This window comes from Parambassis ranga, chromosome 3, assembly GCF_900634625.1.
Source record: "Parambassis ranga chromosome 3, fParRan2.1, whole genome shotgun sequence".
Classification (NCBI taxonomy): Eukaryota; Metazoa; Chordata; class Actinopteri; family Ambassidae; genus Parambassis; species Parambassis ranga.
In genome coordinates, this window is record NC_041024.1 from 11,614,015 (window position 1) to 11,638,381 (window position 24,367).

The 24,367-nt window shown below is 42.4% G+C and overlaps 1 protein-coding gene across 2 annotated transcripts in view; it reads right to left on the minus strand.

Moving 5' to 3' along the window:
* Positions 1-24,367, minus strand: part of dennd2b (DENN domain containing 2B) — a 39,755-nt gene that overhangs the window by 4,448 nt on the left and 10,940 nt on the right. For both annotated transcript variants that reach the window (XM_028401095.1, XM_028401094.1), the window contains exons 2-14: positions 22,143-22,241; positions 17,550-18,833; positions 16,298-16,443; positions 12,707-12,828; positions 11,478-11,696; positions 11,006-11,102; positions 10,784-10,828; positions 10,366-10,550; positions 9,658-9,767; positions 8,963-9,032; positions 6,852-6,929; positions 5,947-6,087; positions 5,706-5,854 (exon numbers count right to left, since the gene is read on the minus strand). In XM_028401095.1, coding sequence (XP_028256896.1) covers positions 5,706-5,854; positions 5,947-6,087; positions 6,852-6,929; positions 8,963-9,032; positions 9,658-9,767; positions 10,366-10,550; positions 10,784-10,828; positions 11,006-11,102; positions 11,478-11,696; positions 12,707-12,828; positions 16,298-16,443; positions 17,550-18,833; positions 22,143-22,216 — 2,720 coding nt within the window. In that variant the 5' untranslated portion in view covers positions 22,217-22,241. The remainder of the gene's footprint in view (positions 1-5,705; positions 5,855-5,946; positions 6,088-6,851; positions 6,930-8,962; positions 9,033-9,657; positions 9,768-10,365; positions 10,551-10,783; positions 10,829-11,005; positions 11,103-11,477; positions 11,697-12,706; positions 12,829-16,297; positions 16,444-17,549; positions 18,834-22,142; positions 22,242-24,367) is intronic.

Genomic DNA, 24,367 nt, shown 5'->3' on the forward strand with positions numbered 1-24,367 from the left:
TAAAATGTGTTTTCTCAACAGGGCAAAATAGAATTACACCAGTGAAACCCAAAGGCTACAATAACCACAGTCTTTTTAGGCCTTTTCCAGTTCACTCATAACGTGAAGCACTTGCAGCTTTACTTTGGCCAGTCTGATTTCCATTTGCCTGAGGAGGGCTTGATAATTCCTAACAGATCCCGTCTCCTGGGTTTGACGAGTTCCAACAGGGAGTGATGGGGCACAGATCTCAGAAAACCTTCGCCACAGGCTACACACAACCCTACACACCACTGATACCAAAAGGATCTATTACACTCATTCCCCAACCGCACACTCCTGGGAGAAAATGAACTTGCAGTGAAAACACTCTGCACTACCAGAGGTTGCCACTCAACTTTGGAAAGAGAGAGGGACATTCCCCCGTCAGATCCAAACCAAAACTTCAGACTCATGGCTCATAAAAAAGAAGAAAATACTTTCTGGCCTTAGGCCTTTCATTGGTAAGATACTGACCAACCAAATATGTTGAATTAAATATTTTAATTGGACAGTGTCTGAATCTGAAGATGATTTACACTTATAACCATAGAAACTGCACTGTGGTGGTATTTGGTGCTGCAGGAAGGGTCCTAAAACCCTGACCACCCTGACATTTTAGCACTTCTGGTTCCCCTGTCCCACAGTCAATAGACCTCATTCCCCAATATGTGTGTGGAAATGCTCTTAGTTTGCACACAAAATTAGTGTGTATGCTAAAATCGCAGTGGAATTCATTAAACCTGCGCACACACCAATTTTGCTCTGACCACCTTGCGTATGTGTGTGATTCAGAACCATTCTACATTGACAGGGGCATGTTTTGCAGTTTGTGATTAGCATACTTCCTTGCCCATAATTTTCCATTTAAGGAAGCCACCTGCACAGAACTGATGAGGGGTGACGAGGGTAAAAAAAAGGCCACAACAACCGAGGCTGTCAATGTAGTACTATTCCGGGCGGAGAAGTACAGTGTCTGTGGATGAGGCCCCTTTTTTAAAAGGTTTTTGCTTAAGATGTCCAACATAAGGTTATGTTTTTCACATTTTACTTTCACTACATATGACTACAATTGTCATCAAGGCCAAAGAGGAAAGAGCCGTAAACTTTCATTTAGGCTACAACAGTCATAAAAGTGGAACCATGTGTATATCTCACCGAACAAAATGTCTTTTACTTGTTTGCCACAAAGCTTAATTTCTGCAATAATCCAAAAACCAGTGGAAAAACTATTTTCTATTCATATTTTGTTGACCTAATATGGTAAATTTGAGCACCTTATCTATGCTGCCAAAATATCCCCCACATTGTGGGAGTTTAACAATATTGTGAGAATATCGCAGCAATTATGATTCCCCTGATAAGATGTTTCTGCCTTGTGTGTCTCATACGGCTGAGCAACATCATGTCAGAGGAGAATTTATGTAACTAAAGAGCTAATCCTTAAATAATTAAAACCAATTTACATAAACTAAAATTATTTTGATTGGTTTCTATTTAATTACACTCGTAAAAGTTAGATTTATGAAACCATGTCTCAGGCACAGCTTCTGCAGAGGTGAGGTCTGTGCAGAGCTGTTATGTGTGGAGGTTTGGGAGCTAATCCTGACATATTAGCTCTCATAGGTCTGCCAGGTCTGGTTTAATGTGTGTGAGGCTGGAACTGGCAGATGCTCCAGGAAACATGGGATCAGCAGGCTTAGACTGAGAAGCCCAGAGGAGGAGAGTCAAAAAAAGAGAGAAGAGAGGGAGGAGGACAAAGACCTGGAGCTCTGCAGTTTCTGGATCAGTCCTGGACTGGTTAAAACTGATCCCACAGACAGAGGACATAGACTAAGAACATCCTGAACCATAGCCGTCAGACACCAGCTGTGCCACAAAGCTCCACAAACACATTCGTCAATGTTGCAACTGCCCCCGTGGTCAAAACCACACATAGAAACATGCATACAGACCTATAGGTCTGCCACCGAAAGCTGGACATGTATGTATTTTTATCCTTCAGCAGAATGTTCCCTGCTCGCTCCCTCAGTCCCCAAATGGTTTTTCCTCACTTCCTGTCTATAAGGATCTCCAGCCACCGGCTCGTAGTCTAACAGCAGAAGCCATTTTACAATGAGAAATGGCCTCCCTGTGGGAACTGCTCTTATTAAAACCACAATGACGTCTGAGTTTGATCAAAGCTGTGCACAGAGAAAGCGAAAGCCTGCAGGTGTTTGTGCATATGAGACTCTGCATGAGAATGTGAGTGTCTACATGTGGGTGTAAACATTCATGAGAGAGTCACTGATGTAAAAATCAGCTGGTCAGACCCTGGTAATAGCCACATCTTTCTGGACTCTGAAAAACAGTAACATTTCACATGTTTACAGTGTGTCGATTTCACTCCAGCTCCGAGTTAAATACCACATGGGAGACTGGTTGTGTCATTAAAACGTGGTTTTGGCTTTGCCCCAGACCTGCACTAGGGGAAAGTGTTTGGGAATAACAGGAGGACTGAATGAAATAAATGTGCTGAGGTAATAATTCTACCTGAGAGTAATCACTGATCACAACACTGCAGCTGCTGCACCTCCCATTCAGACAGACAAAACACCACACACTCAACATAAATGGGACACTTCATATATTGTGCTTTTTAATCACACAAGGGAAATAAGATGCAGAAATAAATAGCAGCCAGCAGCAGCAGAAATCCTGATTAATTCACCACAACTCTGAGAAAAGCCTTCAGCCATTGTCTAGCTTTCCTCGGCTCCCTTCTCATTCTTTCCTCTCAAACACAGACTTCTCATATTTCATTAAATTCTTCTCTCTTCTTTGCTACTTCAATCACAATACACAACGCCCGCTGATCCAAACATGGAATTTCAGGTTTTGCTCTCATGTGTCATCAATACAGTGGGAAACATTTGTGTCTCCTATGTTTAGGAGTATATTGGGAATGACTTATCTTAACATGGAAAAGCCATTTAGATCTAATATTTCAGGTCTGTCAGAGCACTTCACGGCCACGGTAAGAGATAAATCCACACATGTACACACTCTGTGTTCTCAGCTCTTGCCTGGGGCCTGACAGAGACTGTTTACATAACTGCACAACACTGAAAAAACTCATTCAGCATCTACAGGTCAATCGAGTTAAGTAATTACAGAGTGACACAGCTGATGATGAATTTATCTGATTAGGCTTCCAACTTGTTTTTACAGGCATCAGAATGATCCCTTAAAAGAAATTGTCTGTGCAGACCTTTAAGAAGAAGCTGGAGTGAGTGTCACTTTTGCCTAAAATGTCTTTTCCTCTCAGTTCCTGTATGTGTTAAACATACATTTCATAGGAGGGAGAGAAAAACATACATCATGCTCGGCTGCAGAGGTATTTTGGGAATGGATTATGTACCAGAGCCCCAGAGGGGGAAGCTCTTTTATCACAGACGTCATTAATGCTGCAGTGAGGCCCTGTCACTGTTTCTCAAAACACACCAAAACACAGGAGCGCTGCATGTGTGCACCTTTTAAAATCCACACGAGGTTTGAGCTGATCATACAGAAAGAGGTATCAATCAGGGACACTGAATGCACTCATACATACAACTTATTTTTTTTATTTTTGTACTTTATTGTATTTTATTGTACTTTATGTGTTATATATATTTCATATATTTTTCAGTCTTTATAGGTTTATGTATAGTGTGCTGAGTACCTGTACGTTGCTGCTACAACAGTGAAAGTTTGGTGCGTCTATCCATCTTATCCATAATTTCATTTACTATCTGACTTTATAAACAGTGACTTCAATTTGAATTTGTTCTGATTTAACCTTTAATTTTTTTGCACAATAATGCTTCATGGGTTAGTATGTTAGCAGGCTGCAGGCAGCAAGGCTCTAGCAAAGGGGCTGCTGAGGCCTCTTAGTCGATTAGTTGGTTGACATCTTTTTGTCTGACCAAATTCACATTGGTCACTGCAGTTGCCTTCATATAAAAGACACTTCATCGAAAGCCTTTTTTGGATTTATCGATTATACTAATCACATATTTACAGTGTCTACATCCATTTCCTTCTGGTTCTCCAGCTTCCTCTAACAGTCCAAACACATGCATGTTAACTGGTGACTAATCTGGCTGTGGGTGTGAATGGCTGTCTGTGTTAGCCCTGCAATAAACTGATGATCTGTCCAGAGTGCATACCACCTCAGTCTCAACCAATGACGATGCGATGAATGACGCGATAGGCTCCTGCCCCCTGCGACCCTCTACAGGACAGTGCATGGATGGAGGGATAGATCTTAATTCAGGATTCCCACCCAACAGCTCCCTGATACTATCGCCTCTGGTAATGAGCGGCTAAGACAAATTTTCTCTGGGGACAGGGAGAGCGAGGTCGCTCATACAGAGGGAGTGAACGTGGCATCATAAGTCAACTGGTGACAGTCGAGCCACAGATCACAGAGGGCAGAATCGCGCACACAGGAAGTGCATTCCTTCCCCTCACAGTCACTGCCCCCACTGATGTTTGTTTAAACTGGGCTCTGATACATGGAGAGATTACTAGCGCACTCAAATCCCCTCCCACTCCACCCTCGCCTCCAATGCTCTAAAAGTACCCCTCTCTTTTCTCTAACAAAAGGGACAGACTGGGACACCGAGTCCCTGCAGACTCTTCACATTTTATCAGGTCACCCTGTCACCTCCCTGTTTCCCTCTGGCAGGGACTCTCACTCATCTGACCCACTTTACTTTAAAAAATGGCGGCTGATGACTGACCTGTTGCTTGACTTTCTGATACTATCGTCACAGTCAAACCACACCACATGGTACATCTGTTAAGTCCCTCCTGACAAAACCACAGCACCTTCTTAAAATACAATCAGCATTAGTTTAAACAGACAGGCAGCAGAACACCACAAGCTGCCTCTCAAACTATTCAAAAAGATAAGGTCAAAGACCTCACTCTCAACCTGAATATCTCCCTTTAGTGTATGAAACCCAAACTCAAAGATCTCTGCCTCTTCTGTTACACCAAAATCATTCTTAATGTATTCAAACAGTGATTTATACGTCCAACACTATTCTTGGTTTGGTTGTGATTGTATAGTTGCACAATTGAGTTCATGTGGAGGAGGAAAGTCATTTTATAATGACACAATTGTTAGATCACAACAATTAGCTCACCAGATTAGTCATCCCTACTTAGTTGGCAAAAATGTTTGCCAATTAAAGGTAGAGTTCAATGTGCTAATCTTAAACTAAAAGGGAAATGGGAAATTTCTCTTTCTCTGGAATTGAAAGGTCCTTTTTCATCTTTGTTATGTCAAAATTTCATAACTTTATTACACTAAGGAACAGAGGGTGAACACCTACAGCTCACATCACAAGTAATCTCTGTACTCCCGTCAGGCTGCCTGAACATCACAGGACTCCATGAGTGGTAGTCAGATATTTAAATCAACACTCAGTTCCTGGAGTTTCCTGGATCTAGAGGAATTTCCAGAGGAAATCTTATATCACATTCTCAGAGACATTTCCAGAGAATTGCTTCTTTTTATCAAAACACAATGTTTATTTTGGCTACAACTGAAGGGTTCATTGGGGCAAAATACTGTCTCTGCACAGAATTTCAAAATCCAGGTGATTTCCACTATTATTACAGCGTTTCATTGCAAAAGGGAAGTGGTGGAAACTCACCTGAGTTTATCAGCCACAAAGATGACTCTACGCTCCAGCAGCAGCGAGGCAAAGACACGAATCACCTGCCGTACACTGAGGCATTTAAACAGACTGTCAAAGTCCACATGCTCCAGTCTGGAGTCGGTGGGCCGCCGCAGCTCGATGACCTGAATGACCACAAAGACCAAACAATTTGGTCAGAATTAAAGCAGTAGGGAAAGAGAAAGCAGTTGTGTGCTGCTTTTCCAGCTGCTCTGACCTCATTTCCTGCACCGGGCAGGAAGGTCTTCACTTTGATAATCTTCCCTGGTGCAGGGAAGGGCGACTCCATCAAACTCCTCATGAAGGGATAGACCAGGGCTGCAGAGATGCCTCTACGTCTCTCTACCTCATCCAGGATCTGTAAATGAAAGAAAAGACAGCTTCTGTGATACATATTAACCCCGGTGCTAACGTTATCAGCAGCCATCAAGCATAATGGCAATGATGACAGTAATGGAAACTAGAAGCCAATATGCAGAACTCTGTGTTCATTTTCTGTTTTGAAAAAGAGCAAATGAATCTATTTCCATGTCTGTGTGATTGGAAAATTCCACCCAGTGTGCCTGTCTGCGTGTTTTGGTCCAAGCTGCCTCCTGTCTGGAAAGTTGATTGGAGAATTGCTCGTTTTTGAGGTCATATGATACACCCATCTCATTCTATGTGTTCGTCTGTCTGTGTCACAGAGTTTCCTCTGAAATCAAACACTTCCAGCCTCCTTTATCATGAGAGCAATTATAAAATAGATCCCTGTGTTGTTTTATTTCCATGTCATATAGCAGCCCCAGTCTGGATTCACTCACTTTGACTTAATGAGGTAATCAGATAAGGCTTAAAAAAAGTCAAACAGAGTGACGGCTCTGCTCTGCGTTACACCGCTGAGACAAAAGAGAAGGAAACAATCACTCTGGGAAATCAGAAAGTTGAAAAAGCAACTGAAACAAGGTTTACCAGTGAAGAGGCATTAAGCAGAAGGTCTCCTGAAAGTCATTTCCTTCAGCTGTGAGACGGGTTAACCACAGCTACAACCACATACAGCTAGCTGGCTGTAGATGGCTCACTCTGTGTGTGTGTGTGTGTGTGTGCAAGCATTAATGTGTGGCTAGAGGACAAGACTGAACTCACCGTAGAGAACAAGTCAAAACAGCCCAGTCTGCTGATGACACAGTACACCTCTGGAAGGCGAGGTCCTTTCCCAGTCGGCTGTAAGAAAACACAGACGCCTTAAATATGAAGTGATACATTCACAGGTGTTCTGAAAACCGACGCAGACACACACTTAAAGGAGTGTGCAGGAAAATATTTTCACACATGTATAAAGGTGGGAGACTTTCCGTTTCAGAGAAAATGCATCTACACAGACATAGCATGTTTGAGATTACAGCATCGTTAAATTTAAGACCCTTAAGAATTAGTAAACTGATGCAGGCAAGCACCAGCCAGACTTTAAAACATGTTGTGACACTGCTATGTCTGCAATCTGCATAAATCAGCCCCACAAGCTATATATTATTCACTCTAAGGCCTCTTTGAGCAGGATATCTTGGATTGTATCTTTAAGGTAAATCTAAAGACTCTATTACTCAACACTGAAGTAAAAGTTGCTATGTATGAGCTAAATGTGTGGCTCGAGGTAAAGGAACACTTCTTGCATTGACCTTCTGTCACATTATTTCCATCCTAACAGAGATTACTAACAGAGATAGAGGGGTATTTTGTGTTAATCTGGGATTGCCACATCTCTGGATTATGACACAATTAATCAGTCTCCTTGACTACCACATCTACATGCATCACATCCTAATTTGTAAATGTGCTAAAGATTCATGGTCCTCAAGCTTAAGCTGGGATAATAACATCATCATTTTCTGCAGGCTCCTTTGATGACCATGGCTCTAACAGAAATATACAATGAGTCATAAAACACAACCTCGGTGATAACATGATACAGAGACAAGTTAATTTGATCTGTCATCTTTCCTGTGGATACCTCCTTCCTAAACACAGGTGCTCTATCTGCTCCTTGCTGATCATATCTACTGTCTTCTGTGCACTCACAGTCTATTATGTGTTCAGGAGCAGCAGGGGCACAGGCGCAGAAACACTCAAACACAGAGACACAAATGAATACAGGCACTCAACAAAAAGCCAATCCATTTGTCCATATTAGGTATACAATTTTCTCTTCTTGTTTCTCCTCCGCTTTTCCAAATGGATGATTAAATCAACTATGTGGAGCTTGATTCAAGTCCTCAGGAATGCTCTGTTACTGCCAACTGCTGGACAGACAGCACTAGGAGAGCAGCTCACCTCTCTCTCCCTCTCTCTCTCTACCTTCATTAAAAATCTTCTTCTATCAAGATGAACCTCAGATCAACAACAAGAACTGCAAGAGGAGTCAAAAGCGATTTTTGTCAAACAGTTACCATGATGTCCGACTACACACACACACACAGTCACAGACACACATGTACTCTGCAGCGTAAACATGAAAAAATACCAAATGATGAACAAAAAAATAAATAAATTCACAACCACATTAACAAGATCCCACACAGGCATGCTCTCTACCCACAAGCTAAATGGGAAGCTCAACAAAACACTTCAAAGTGCTCCCCGGCCTCATTACGCAGAGGAAATGCTCCAGAATGACAACGTTTGGATTTTTCATGGTTTCTCTTTGTCCTGTGCTTCTTGAGAAACCCTTGTTAAACTAAGTGAGTCAATCCTGGCTGGGTATTTATCTTCAGTTATTATATTTTTTGTGCCTTCTTATTATTGCAGCATTTTACATAATATGGACTTATTTAACATACATATGTGATTACAGCCAATTAAAGCTGCATTTGTAATGACAGATTTATACACTTAATTATCACAAAATAAATGCTTAATTACTTTATAGCGGGAGAAATGGCTGTTCTTAAAAGTGTGGTTTGGGTGTTTGTTATTCCACATGTTTCTATTATACACAGTGTTTTTCCTGGGCTCTCACAAATGCTGATCAGCTGCTACAACACTGACTACGATAATCTAATCCTCCATCTATTTTTCCACTGATTTCACTCCCAGTTTTTTGATGATGTCTTTTCCTGTTACCACAGCAGACAGTCATGCAACACATTAACAGCCCCACAGGAAAAGTGTCACATGTCTACATAAAAAAAAATATGTCTGTCACAACAAACAGCGCTCAGCAGGGTGTGAGTAGGGTGAGGAGTCAAACGGTGGCTTACCAGCAGGCGCCTGCAGTACCCAAACCTCCTGCTGCCGTCCTCTCCAGTCAACATGAAGGAGAAGGTCTCACTGCAGACAAAAACAAATGTATCAACATGAGGATAAACACAAAGGCATGCAGGCACTCAGACAGTCACCACATGTAAAAAACAAAACACAGTAGAAGACAGTGCAGCAGGTAGAACGAAGATTTGACCGAATTTTTATCATCACACTTCACTACAGTCGCCTGTAGTAGTAGTATTCTAAGCGGCCAAATCAGATGAACAGGGCAGATGGAGTTCACATCAATATTTCTGGATGGTTGCCATCATCACTATGGGCTTGCGGGCAGGAGCATCTTTCTGGTGAAAAAGCTGCCTCTTCTGATGTTCACACATTAAATCTTTCAGATTTTCTGCTGTGTTTCCAGTATCTTTTGGCTGTGGCTGAAAGTGAATCCAAGTGTTATCCTCGGTTAGAAATTGGCCAAAAAAATCTGACAGGATCAGCTTAAAAATGCAGCATGTTGTGGTTCTCTTCTCATCAGGCCGAATTAATTTTAGGTCCCAGTGAGCTGACATTCCTGGAGGATACACAGCTTGTCTCATGTATGGTTGTGTTATTTGTTATTTTTAATAAGATCATGTCATTGATCAGCCTTCCAGAGTAACAATCATGTTTGAATTGAGTTTTACTTGTGGAGGATTCATACCTGGTGTACTCTGAGACAGGACTCCAGTCTTTTGCATCTGGAAAACAAAACTGAGGGATGGCTTTAAGCCTCTGTTCTGCCTCCCTCATCTGCTTAGTGGGTCTCTCCAGCTGTGAGAGGAGAGGAGAGGAGGATCAATCATTGGTCACAGTCAACTCATTCTCCTTCAAATGACTGTCATCCCCATAGACGCGTGCACGACCTATAAATGACCAAACTAACATGTCTTCCTTTCAAGGTTGAACCCTTGGCCCCTCCACTCAACAACAGTGCGGGTGCTGGCAGAGATGAACTTCCCCCGAGGGACAGTTCTGCACAACCAAACAACTCTAGAACATATTTTAGACACACTTCAATGACACACAAATGGATCCTGGTTATTTTTAACAGTAAACAGGCTCTGGGGCTCAGTTATACATTTACAGAGCTCATGCAGCTTAAAATGTCAACAACCTATAACAGACATCATTTACATCACTGTACTGCAGTGGAAAAACCCTCAGAAACTGCCCATATAATAAGATGAGGTTCGGATGTATTTAACATTGGGAAACACTTCAGCACTGATATTTTAGTTTGAAGAACACTGATATCCTTTGAAGCATTTGAAGTGGTGCTGACACTGGCATAATTGTGAAATAAAATCAGTCTCTTGTTATGCCAGGTGTGAAAGAACCAGCAGCAGTATTTAGTTATGATTTTTTTTACCTTGGGGAACTGGTAGGTGACCTCTGGGGAGTAGGAGTTCTTGCTTTGTTTCTTTTTCAGAGAAACAACCACAAAGTACTCAAAGAGCTCTCTCTCCTGCCACTCAATGAGCTGCAGCTCCAGTGTGCGGTAGCTGGGGGCTCTTCGAAGGATGGACTGCAGTTTGAGTAACCTCTGGGTGTGAGCTGAGGAAGGAGACAAATATAATTTGCATTCATCATTAACCATCCTCAAATCAGCCTTCATTTCACACTTTGAATTTAAACATGTGATAAATGGTGCACGGTCTACTGGTAATCTGTGCACATGGCAAACATGTCAAGTTAAAATTCCGTGGTGAGGCCGGGTCACTTAACACTATGCTGAGAAAAACAGCACAGATTTTGAGGCTGTGAATGAAAGCTGTGGTCACTCTCACCTTTGAACCTGTCATCCGAGTCACTTTCACTCTCACTGTTGTCATCTGCATGAAGATATTAAACAGAAAAGAAGGTTTTGTTTTCTGGGTCAAAGGGCACTTTCACAAACATGTGTTTATGTCAAGAGTGGGACACGGCCAGAACTCTATGTGGGTGGCTGAGACACAAATATTTACTCCTTAATCTGGCCAGTGAATAAAAGGAATACAGACGGCCCTTACCTCTCAGAGATGCTGTCTCAATATTGGACATAGAGAGCTTCTTCAGCCTCTTCTTCCCACGTTTAGTGCAGTAAATGGAGTTGATCCTCTGGACCAGCTGTAAACAGAGAAAAGAGGAAGGTTTTGTTTTCTTTGATCCTAAGAATAGAGGAAGCAAGAGTGTACCTAGCCAAAAGTAATATCATAATAAAATAATGTACACGAATAAGAAAGTGCAGAAAATACATCTGAAAGGCTCCTAGGAGAGTTCTTGAGGACCACGAGAGCTGCAATTCACACAGTAATTACATGCATCAATGCTCTGTATCTTTAAAAAACCTTGTCCAAACTGAGGATTTACAAGTGATCCTGAGCTGACTTGGTCCCTGCAGAAACGTGAGCTGGTCCGTGAGCCAGGAACGGAAAAGAGAACACAGTCAGAGCTCTAGAAGGACTTAGTGTAGGTGTTTGTGTAGGATCTCGCAGTGTGTACCTTGGGGATCCTCCAGTGCCTGTGTGAGGCCAGGGTATCACTAGCAGTGCTGCAGAGGCTATCATCCAGCAGGCCACAAGGTGATGGTTGTACACCGATCTGGGGAAGAAGCAGCATTTCATCGTGGCTGTAGCGCTTGGACAGTTGTGACATCCTGTTGTTCTTCCTGTCGCTCGGACCAGGGAGGCGGAGGGATTGGCTACTGGGCTTGGAAGGCAGCTAGTTAAAGAAAACAGAGGCTTTAATTTAATTACATGGACTTTAGTGCAATTCAAGACATTTGCCTTTAAGCTACTGATGTGTATTGGTTATCATTTTAAATGGAGGGGTCCACTGTTTCTTCTCTGGATTCCCGTACTCAGATTGTCCACCTAAACACAAAAGATTTATAGCCCAACATCACATTATCCATAGATTCGTCATATTCTCCTGTAGTGCCTCAAGAAATCAACATAATAAGAGCCTTGTAATCCTTTTCCAAGTAGTCCTTTAGGTCCCAGAAGACCATCACCTTGCCTGCAAACAGCACTGATTTCGGCTCTTTTGTGAGCTGTATTAAGTGACAGTGGTGAACACAGGGTACATACATACTGATGGACAATTCTCTTAGGATCTGAGGGCCAGCTTCCAGGCTCCCTGAGCCCTTGAGACAGAGGCAGTAGATGTCTACACAAAGACTGATGTTGTCCAATTTCTCAAAACAAGCTGACTGCTGCAGTTTGTATTGACTTGAAAAGAGATTCAAACACTTAAAATAAAATGCTGTACAACTCATCTCCTTCCACCTAAGTCTGCTTCTTAACCATCCCTTATTCTTTATTCATGTGCAGCGAGTAGTCGGATTGTATTTGTTGATGATTTGAGATAAAAATAAACTTTCATTGCTATGCTATTATTAAACCAATATGTGTTTGGCTGCATTGTAAACGTGGAGTGTTTGCAAGTATTACACCACTCCCCTCCTTCCTTTTCTGGAGTGAGACAAGTGCTTCATCATTAAAGTAAGGAAGCCAGATCTGCAGATGGCCCTTTCTGTGAGCTTTGCTGAGTCTAAACATGCCAAACTGTTTCCTGTAATGACACAAGTGAGGTGTGAGATTCTTTAAAAGATCTTATCCAGGGTTCAGCACCGACACCAAGCGAGGGGACGCATGCCACCACAGGAAAATATACTGTTTACTGCAGGGAAACCCATCTGTTTTGTCAATCCCAAACCCCTTACGACTTACCTGAGGTGGAGAGTTCAGCATCCTGTCCATGGTGGTCCAAGATCTGTTGCCCTCAACCAGACAGGACTTCCGACCCAAACTCTTCCGCTTCAGGTCAACATCCTCATATGGATTCTCCTTCTCTGTGGAGATGAAGACAGTGGTTCAAATATAAAGTACAAACCTGTTAAATGTGGCTGGTCTTGACAGAGGACGGATGGGTCAAAGAGCGAAAAACAGAGGGCAGTGAAGGGTGCCAGAGGCACAACAGGGGCCTCCCTGTGGTTTCTTTAAAAAAAAAGAGATGAGTCATGGAGGTAAGTCAAAGGTCATTCTCAGCTGCCTCAATAGAACTCCCTTTTTTTTCATAACAGTTACTGTTGGCAGTGGGCCCTGCAGGCCCCTGCGAGTCCAGCTGAAACTTCTGGACACAACAATGCTGGTGAGTCACTGTCGAGGCATGCAAACTGTCTGCAGGGAGATGCAGAGGAGGCTCATCTTCTCAGTGATTACGACTATGTAATGAAATAACATACATCTCTTGAAATATACATATTGTTTGGTGTGTTCCAACATAATTTGAAATAAGGTACAACAACTTCGAGCATTCACAGGCACAGACTTTGCTACTGTTCTATACTTCACTCCATAAATGATGCCTGAAACAGGAAAGAGAAAGAGCGCTGCAGAGCATTGCACAGCTCTCACTGATGTCACCTGGCACAGGACCAACTTCAATAAAGAGAAAACTTGTGTAGCGCCACAGTCCATGTCTATTCAGACATGTGCTCTGAGAATAGCTTTTTGGCAGGGTCTGAAAAAGGTTGTGAGAAAGAGAAGAAACCACAGTGAAGAATCAAAACAGAGCCAGATGGTGTCGAAATGCATGAAGGGAACTTTTAAAAGAAAGAAAATCAAGTGTTATCTGTCAATAGAAATTGGAGGAAAAAAATCCCTTTGGTAGCTGTGTTCCTTCTTTCTGTGGTTATTAGTGGGAAACCTGAGAGGAACTCGCACTCAAACAATAAGTAAAAAAATTATCTAAGATTAAAATACAGGCAGATCTTTGTTCAGTTATCTATTTTTAGGTTAATTATTGAACCTGTACACACACCCATACACAGACGACACACACTGCCAGCGATCTTTATGGTGTGTCAAACAGTAAATTAGCTTAGTGAAGTTACTTTCTGTGCATCATTAAAGTGGAGGAGGAGAACGAGAGGGCTTAGCCTGACCCCACGTTGCGCTGCTACTCCATTAAACTGAAGCAACACTGTAATGAGAGCCTGCTGGGAAAATGATATGTCTGTATGGCTGCTTATGTACTAGAGGGTACTAATCTACTCCTCTGATTACAAACATCCACATCTCTCTCTAACACACTCCCAGACACACAGCATTATGTAGGGAGTGGACACACCTCAGCTGCACACTGTGATTGTACATTTCTGTGTGCACAATGAACTCTCGAAGCAGGGCGAGGCAAAGAACAAACTACTATACCAACAATGGCGGTATCAGCTTACCGCATAAAGTGGATAGCTGTACTGCTTTAAACAGAAATATAGAGGGATGGAAAAACAGGTCACAGTTTTGTAAGAATGTTTGGCAGCACCACGTAAAATACAGTGTGTCCATCATGAAGTCTGTCTGTAACCACACTGGAAACATTCTGTGACAGAATGCATAGTATTTTTGGCATATTGTGCACCAAAGAATAACAAAGTCATACTCCCATCCGCAGTTGGGAGTGTATCCTTTGAGCCACATGTTGCATGCACCAGACAGTTCTTTTCTAAGAGCAGACAGTTGAATCACGGTGCGCAACGTGTGATTCATTAGCCTGTAAACAGAACACACATTGACACTCCATTTATCAACCACACCACTTTAGAGCACTTAAACATCCCCCTGATACCGCAATCTATCATCAATCTGTACTAACACTGCAGCACAGGTCACAAATGACTTGCTCCCTTCAGGTAAACATCTGACAGTGAGCACAGGTGTCGCAGAAGGTGTCCTCACACTTGGTGGTAGTGAGGGTACAAAATGTCGATGAAGAGTCTCAGTCGTCCAGGTCGTTTCTATTCAAGGCAACAGGACTTGTAGAGGTTCCTTTAAGAAAGCTTTATCAGTTCTGATCATCAGTCCTTAAGAAAACTCGTTAAGTCCAGCTGTCTCGCTTCAACCTCTTGAAAGAGTGTACAAAACCACCGCTGTGCCGGCTCCTTTATTGAATCATATGACCTGTAAACATGCCATTTATGTAGTTTGAAAGCTTTTGTTTGAGCAGTTTCAAACTCACTCGGAGACTTTGTCAAGGACAAACACAGACTGGCACAAGTGCGTCTCCAAACTGCAAAGTCTACACTCACAGCGCTGGATGAACAATGAGGGCTTTGTTGGGATTCACATGAAAATCAGTCATGCCCTGACGCTCTCCCTGAGACTACCGCACATCCTCAGCTAAAAAAACAAGTGCTTCCGAGCATGACTCTGATCTCTGATTCAACTCTTCAAATGACTTGTAGAATGAAGTAGTTGTCCCATCAGCCCTTATTTGGTCGTGTTTGAACATTTGTCATGAAAATATATTTCAGGGTGTAAAAAACTTTTTCGTTTCTGATGAGAAATTACAAGCTCCATCAGGAGCCTGTATTCACACTGACACACATTTTCACCACATTAACTATGCACTGGGGGAGTTGGCAACAGAGCCGGGCAGAAGGCCTGGGGTCATTTGCTGGTGGAAAGGAATTTGGCTCTTCTACATGTGCAGGATTTCAAACACACGTTCAATCAAGGAACAAACTGCTGAGTCGTTTAAGGAGAGACACACAGAACTTGCTGCTGTGACTAAATACAATTCTAAACTAAGTGAGACTAAATACAAGTCTCACTTTGAGAGATGAACACATGTTTGTGCTGTACTGGGTAGCAGTGTGAGAAAAATGTAGATAACACACAATAGTTGCAGTAAAATACAACCTATACAGCCACATGTTATCCATTAATCTTGTGCTCAGGCTGTGTGTTCATTGACTGCTCCCACAATGAGACTCTTTCTATAGCCAACACTTACTTCTACATAAGGCAGATGGAGGAGGAGGAGTTGATGTCTGCATCATTCACTAAAACATCTGACCACTGTTGCACTCACATTCATCATAATGATGTATGTATTCTTTATGACAAGGGTGGGATATAATCTACTTAACTACTATACAACTTTCACCCAAGTACTACTATATACTTGTGTGTATTTTCGTTTAATGTTGTTCTTCTCCACTATAGAATATTATACACACTTTTTGCATAAAACATAAAACATTGATATTGTTGTTATAGCCCAAGAGTTTAAATTTATACTGTCTACTAGCTGAAGCAATCAATTTGTCCACTGACAGATAACAAGAATTACCTATAGTAATTGTGTGAAGACAACACCATCAAACAGAACACCAAAAAAAATGTATATTCAATAAGCCGAAACCAGAAAAAAGTGACAAAATAAGTTGTTAATCTGTTTTCTGCTTATCAGTTTTTCTTTCATCTGAGATAATAACAAAGGTCAAACAGAAAAAACAAGGAACCACTGCGCCTTACCGACTATGTCCTCATAGGCATTCTCCTCTAAAGTGCTTTTGGAATTGGGTCGACTCTTTGTGTCTGTGGTCAGTGCGCCATTCTCTGTGGGTGAGGACGGATATGAAGACGGCAAGCTGGCAGCATCTTCCGACTCACAAGACTCTCTACAAAGAAGTGAGTACAGAGGTGTTGATAAGTCTTACTTAAAGGGCGTGCACATATAAAATACGACAAAAAATACAGATGGAAAAAAAAAAAAAAAAACGTCCAGGCTGGCAGCTTTACATCTAACATTCTCTACATGTTGTCTGGAAACAGATAAAAGCTGAACAGGTGGTTAAAACGCTTGTAGTGTGTATAATGTGCCCTCAAAACAAAGAGATATGATGATAAAACATAAAGCACGGAAACACCACAATTAGCATGTCCTTCAATCACACAGAAATTCCAGATAGGTCACAAGTAAACATGCAGATTTCTTACTACTCCTGAGTGTTGTCTGTGCAGTGTAAGGCACACATCACATGTCAAAGCCCAGCAGAAAATGTTGAGCTACATTAGTGCAGGGATCTACAGTATGGTCACGTCGCGCCATCGACAGCTTGTGGCTTTTAAGCCCGGTCTGAAATTGCTAGAGCCACAGGAATGTTAAACACAGAGTCAGTGCATGAATGTTTAAGGATTTCATGCCCGTTTCACATAGGGACGACGTGAAGAGGCTCCACCCTCACACAAAAACTGAGAACATTTACAAAAAAATAAAGGGAGCGTACAGTATCTGGTATGTGTTGGATGTTTTGGTATCCATATTGTTGCTGTTTAGTAGATGAGAGGGAAAGAAATGTGCACCAATTGCACAAATGTTTTTAGGGATCTGCATGAGTTTCCTGGAAGTATCTGGCATTTCAAATCTTCTGTAAACTATAATAAATCTGCTATTTTTAGAGTGAGCAGCTGCTACAGCCAATGTTATGCTAAACCTGAGGTGACATTATTCCTGGATTTTTTTTATTTTTTAGCACAGCAGACTTTACAATAACAACACAATACTCTTCAAACGTGTGTCTGAAGTAAAACAAACTCAGTGCTGCGCCCTGGCACATTAAACAGTTACTTATTAACTACAATCATCACTACAAATTCCTCACAGACTCTACTAGAAGAAGCTAAACTAACCAATGGCCAACTCATAATTGTGAGGAAATGTTTAGGAAAGAAGTCTACATCCTGAACTGTTAGTGATGTTGACATGCAGGTGCTTTGGCCTCACCTGTCCTGGATTCTCAGGGGGCGGCTCCCCTCTTTCTTTGCCATCCGAATCATGTTTGGTGCAGGTGTTGAGGGCAGAGGTGGAGGAGACTCAGAGGCTCTGTCTGGAGGTAGTCCATTGGCTGGCGACGCACCCTTCTGGTCCCGTTTGACGTCATATTCAAAAGTGCGTTTGGGTTTAGGTAAGGGGTTGACCGGTGAGCCAACAGGTGCCTGTTGACTGGGTGGCTCTGGGCTCTCAGACCTGACTGAGCTCACACTGAACCTTTGTCTGAGTTTAGAGAGCCTATCTGGCACCAGAGCAGCGTCTGGTTCAGTGGTCACCGAGCAAATGCTGCTGCGCTTACTGGCGCATGTACTGTCCAAGTCGTCACCTATCACAAAAGACTTCTGTCTTGTCTTGTCTGAAATATAGCAGGTGCTCAGATAACGTGGAGGGGCTGGGCTGGGGTTCTCCTTCAGGGCTTGCTCTATCTTTTGTATCCTGTTTAGAACGGCTGACGTCTCTTTACGAGCAGACAGGGAACGCACAAATGTTCCCGTGGACTCGGTCTTGCCGATCCTTTTCTGGAAACGGCCTAGACCATCTTTGTCTGGAGCTCCTTCCTCCTCCTCCGTCTCTGTGTAGGAGCATTCAGAGAATGCCGTGCTCATCCTGCGAACTCCCTTAAAGTCAAATGTCTTCTCACTACAGGGAGAAGAGAGCAGGCTTGGGCAGCCTTCACTGCCCCCTACACGCTCGCCTCCTCTTTTGTCCAGACACAAGCTCATCCTAGGCAAAGACACCCTCCTGCACTCCCATTCTGAGATCTTTTTACGGATTGTGGTAGGGGGGACACCTACTCCTGAGCGGGTGAGTGAAAGGGTGCGCTTGTGGCCTTGGTTAGAGGAAGGTCCCAGCGAGAGTGTGCTCCAGCTCAAGCGCCTACCATTAAGTCCATCTCCGGCAGGGCGGTCCCCTTGTTTCTCCTTTTGGTCCTGGACACCCTGACTCTCCTGACAGGACTTGGTTTGAGCTGGAGGTTTATAGATGGAGAGCCTGTTGTCCAGGCAGCTGATGCTCTTTGACTTGGTGAGACGACCTTGAGACTCAGTGTCAGCTGCGAGAGACGCACCGCTGCACAGGCTGGCTGTCTTGCTGTTACGTCCAGAGCGTAGCAGGAACCTGCCGTCAGTCCTGACGTACCGACTCTGTTTGGCAGAGTTCTCACTGTCGCTGAGGAGAGGCTGCTGGCTCTGCCCCTGGCTGGCAGAGAGAGCAGGACGCGGCGATGTAGGCTGACACCTGAGACAAGACAGAGAACAGTGTGAACAAATGTAAACATTCAAGTGCTCTCCTGAAAAAGAACAGGTATTAATAAACCAAAAGAAGCCAGTCAAAATAGCCGCCAACATGTCCAAACTCAACGTGGAGCAGATGGAAGAATCAGCTGAAAGTTTTGACTTGAGATCCAAGATCAAACACAGAATGAAAACCCGAGCCGCGTATTAACAATAACCACAGGAAAGTATTCTGTCTCTGGCAGCATGAGCTTGAAATAAAGGCCAAAGGAAATACAGACTACATTAAAATGCCACTGTGGATTTTTCCACATAATCAAAATATGTTGAGGAGAATCACTGTGGACCTCACACAGAAAGCTGTGTGTCAGGCGTGATTTATCACAGCCCTCTTACCTGTGAGCGTCTCACCGCTCCTCTCTGGTCTTCCTCTGATGCTTGCAGCCTTGTGATACTGTATCAGGTGCTACAGTAATCCCACATTCACTACCATCATGTACACACACACACACATTCTCACGGTGATCACCTGCCTTTAAGATTTGCATGGAGCGGCCAACTTTCCGTGTAGACACCCTACTACTCATAGTCTGACTGCCACCTCCTCATGATTTGGAGTATGAGTAAGTCTTGTGAAAGTGAAGCGTTGGGAGATCTGATGTCACAGTCATGGTTAGAATAACAAGGGTTATGGGAGGAGGAAGCTGAGGGCTGTGGACTGTGATCCAACAATGCAGGTTGGGACAGATCCGGCTTCACACCTATCTGCCCTTCCCTGGTTTCATTCCTCCTGCTGCAGGGTGGAGAGAGTTTTAGAACAGCCAGGATGTATCTTATCTTACTTCCCTTGAAGGACTATGAGAAATTAAGAAAACAACTCGCGCCTGGAGATCTTTAATGATTTCAAGTCCAGCTGCTTCACTTGGTCTCTAGTACTCTGGAATTAATTAAATTGAAGTTTAATTTTTGCCTGAACTAGTTTATTCCCAGGAATATTGTTGAAGTGGTTGAACAGGTAAACAAATGAAAGGCAAACATGAACAGATCATCTCCGCTACACTATGAAAGCTTGGATTACTCACATTGTCAAATACACACTGACCCCACACACTCGATCAAGGCGTTTATAAAGTAGTATAAAAAATGGTTTTTAATCTCTGCTCTCCTGCTTAATAATGTGCATATATAGTGCATATACAATGCACTTGTTTGAACAGCCTAAAGCTATGCATAGTTGTGTCCCTCACAGACCACCTCCACCACCAAAAGGCACCCAGTTTGAGCTTCAAAACATTTGGTGATGTCATAGAGGATACATATTTCTTACAGTTCATGGTACACATTGAGCATTAAAGTATGGAATCAGCAGTCAGCACATGCTGCAGTATTTCAGCAGGGAACTATCAGAATTTGTCTGACAAATTAAAATCCTGCTGCTCTCCTGGCAAAACTCTGAACTACACTTCTGCCAAGAAACATGATAACTGTAGGACCCCAAAGAGGGAGAAGACGGTCTGAAACTAATAATGAATGCAACTGTTTCAGAATCAACATTCATAACACAATTCTAATACCACTAACAGTGGAGTTATTTAATGTTTTTTACACAAACTTCATGCTTGAAGAGGGCTTGTGGTTTTATTATAATGGTGCAAATGTGTTGTATATTTGTTTGTTTTCATTGCCATTAAATCTTATTTAAAGTTTACATGGCAACAGATTAAAGCTACTGAACAATATGAATTTCATCTTGGCCTTGTTGAGCTACAAATACTCTGTGTTCTTTAAAATAAAATGGATGCCACATGAAGACTTCTCATTTAGACAGAGAAAGAAAATACTGGCAGATCTTTTTGCTGATTCAGGGTTCAGGGACCTTCAGGGGTTTCTGGTGGTCTGTATCATATAATAAAAATAATCCCAGTTTAGTGAAGCTTCAGCTCGGCTGGCCACACATACAGCACTGTACAAAGAGCTGGATGCCAGTCACAGCCTGGCCTCTGGCTTCTAGGGCATGCTAACCACAAGCCACTTCCCGTTACTGACCAAGATGAAGAGAGCAGACTGCTCACAGAGCTAACACTTGGACTGAAGCAGAAACTTTATCATCTACCCACTGACAGATGCTTCTTAATTTATTTGTATTTACAGCTGTGATCAAGCACAAATTAAAGAGCTTCGGAGGGTTCAGCCTCTCTCTCTCACTGTCTCTCTCTCTCTGCCAGTATGATGTCTGTTGACAAAACATCTCTTTGGATTGCTTTAGGGGTTAATTGTTATCTTCTATAACCTTCAAAAGAACATCCTGTATTTGGTAAATCTTGAATTATTCCCTTGCAGAAGCAAAAGCTTTGCTACCATGTTGCTGCATGTTACTCTGTGTGCCTCTTGAGGCTACACAGTTCAGTGTACTACAGGGGTAATTTGTCCTAGAAACTGATCCCTGGTTAGTTTCATAGTTTGGGGGAATGCATTGTGTAGCCGTATCCAACACAAATAAATCCTCTCCATCTGTTCAAACATGGATCTGCAATGCATTTTTGCTTCATGTCTCATGAGATTTACATGTGATCTTTAAGTTTCTGGTGTGAGATGAGCCCACAAGGACCAAAAGCTGCCAGTAAAGCTCCACAACAATGACAGTTCTTCTTACTGAAAGAGACGAAGGTTAAATGCACAATTATCTCTGCATTCCTGTGAGAGAGCTACTGTGATGCCATTTTCTGTCATTTACACTGACCAAGTATTCATCATCAAATCTGCATTTTAATTAAGATAAAGTGATTTTTAGTAGGCTTAGTTTAAAGGAAGTGCAGGAAGTAGTTCACCAGCTCTGCCTTAACAGAAGGAACGACTGAGCAACACACCCAGTCAAATATCATTAATAACTGTATTTAATAGCAGTACCATTGCCAACAGTCATGTTGCTCAATATTAGCCAGAATGTCACAAAAAAATCTAATATGATGATGAATCAATAGTATAAAATCATTTAGCATTCCATTTTGTGTCCTCTAGGACGCTGTGGGACAGCCCTCAACATGCTAACACAAGCTTCAACTCAATACTCACAATTCAAAGTTCCGTGTCCAGGAAACAGGATCTTACTTGCAAAACCTGTGGAAGTCTTATCATGATTGACAATCACTGGTCGTTTTTCCCATGAGTGAAAAAGCAAAGACAACAGCACTACATGAGCTGATGTTAAGTACTTCTTTCTCTTCAACAACACACTCGTGTGGATACACAAAAACCACGTGGTATGACCGGACATGCGCATCACCCTGTGCATCATGTCCCAGGTGTCACTGACCTGTCGGGGACTTCCCGGGGAGCTTTATCTCCTCCTGCATGAGGCACAGCCTTCGAACTCTTGTTGGCGGTCATGTTTGTGTGCGAAGCGCCCGCTCACCTGATGGACAAACAGGAGTATGGGAAACATTTCAGAGACATAATAAACACAAACTAAACACTTCACACAGTTCACAGTTAAGGTGAAATGTTACGAAATCTGTCAAATAAAGGGTTAATGGAAATATAATCTGATATTGTGATAAATCCAGGCTGTAATTAGTGTCACATCAAAAACCAGATGATCGAGTTTCCCCTAAAATACAGCCAAAACAGCAAACATGAAGAACAGACTGAACAGGTAAACTCAAGATACCTGCTCGGCACTTTGGTTTAATGTGGTTCACACTCTGCAACAGATCCAGAATCCTCCTGACAACTTTTTTTCATGAATCAAGCTAATACAGAAATACAGCAGGGTATCACAGTTCACCACATCTGCCATGTTAAATCTCCAGTGGAAACACAGGACCCGACTCTCAACACACCAAACGCAAGTGGCATAACTAACACAGCATGTAGACGCCGCCGTGCCAGAGAACCTCTGGCGCTGTTGGCAGGGTTATATTTCTCTCGCCAAGAAAATGTGCCTTTCAGCCTCAAAACACACAGAAACAGATAGACTGTTCCTCAACAAACTCTTCATCATAATTAAAATCAATGCCAGAGAAAAAACCCTTTATTCACATTAACATTAAACATTAAAAGGTACAGTTTAAACAAAGAGCACCAGATGTAATGCAGAATACTGTTTTTAACACTGATGCTATCGCTGGAGAATTCATCTATAAATAACTGTAGATATTAATAGATTGTCCTCAAATAAACATCGAAATATTATTTGTGCAAACTGCTTCTAAGCTGTACTTTTGGATTTTCTTGGCTTACTTAAGCATGTTAATTGTCAACTATCATTAATTCTTATGCAATGAATGTCCACATTTTAACACGCAGCAGAGTAAATAAACAAATAATCCATCGTCATAACAATAAACACTTTGGGGACTTAATCTCACATTTGACCAGCAGTTAGTTAGATCCTCCCTTCAAACTGGAGGCCAATGGCTCTTAAACTGCAGCACTGACCCTTTAAAGAGGGCTCAGAGCAATTGTTCTGGTGCATAAGGAGGTCAAATGGAGATCCCGAGATATCAGAGGTGGGGAATAGGAGGGTGCTTGGCAGCGTGACTTGTTTACAGGAAGTTGTTGTATGAAGAAGCCAGCCAACCAGTAGTGGAGCTGATTCCTATAGAGACAGATGAGGAGAGAGAGGGAGCATTCCTGCTGTCAGCTATTTCCTGTGACTGTGGACGAGGCATGCATCTTCATTCTCATCAAACACAAAGAAAGATGTTGTCCGAGTCTGCATAGGCTGCAACTCTCCAACACAAAAGAACAACAAGTGAACTTAAACAGAATATTAGCTCAGGTAGGACAGGAATAAAACATACAAGTGTACATATATCAGTACTCGTCAACAGGATTCTGAAGTAAAGCCTTACTTATTAATATGACAGCTATGTTTATTTTTCAGTGAATCCATTGTTTTTGGACTGAGAAAGCCACAGTCACAGAAATGGGTCACAGAGGCCCAAGATGGACTTTGCAGTGTAAACACCAAGGCGTTAGCCAACTGACTTCCTGAAGTCCGATACCATCTCCCTACACAAAATCACAGGCTGTAAACAACCACTTCTGAGAAAGCTCTAGAGTACCTTTAAAGTGCATTCAACCAGACTCGAGACAACTTTTCTCCTGAGAGCTCAGAGCCAAAGGTGAGCTAACGGTCAACCACCGATGACACACTCCGCACACACTGGTGTTCATGACGTTTTTGAAGAAGGGTCAGAACAGTAAAGGACATGTAAGCACATCATCTAAAAGATGACTGGAGTAACATCAGAAATGGGTACATTTTTAAGTCATTTTAAATGACATCATTCAATGGTGTGAATATATGCTGGCCAGGGCTGGACTCTTTGCCATGGCAGCAACAGAAATACAGTCGTATGTTTTCTTTGTCAAATGTGTTTAACATTGAGAAGGTGTCTGAGAGGAAGTGTTGAGCTGTGATCTTTAACCTTAACCTAATAATCTGACATAAACCACAGTCTTCTGTGAGAAAGGCTGATGTTGGATCAGGACTTTATCTAATAATTGTTCTAAAAATCAAATATTCTCCCTTCA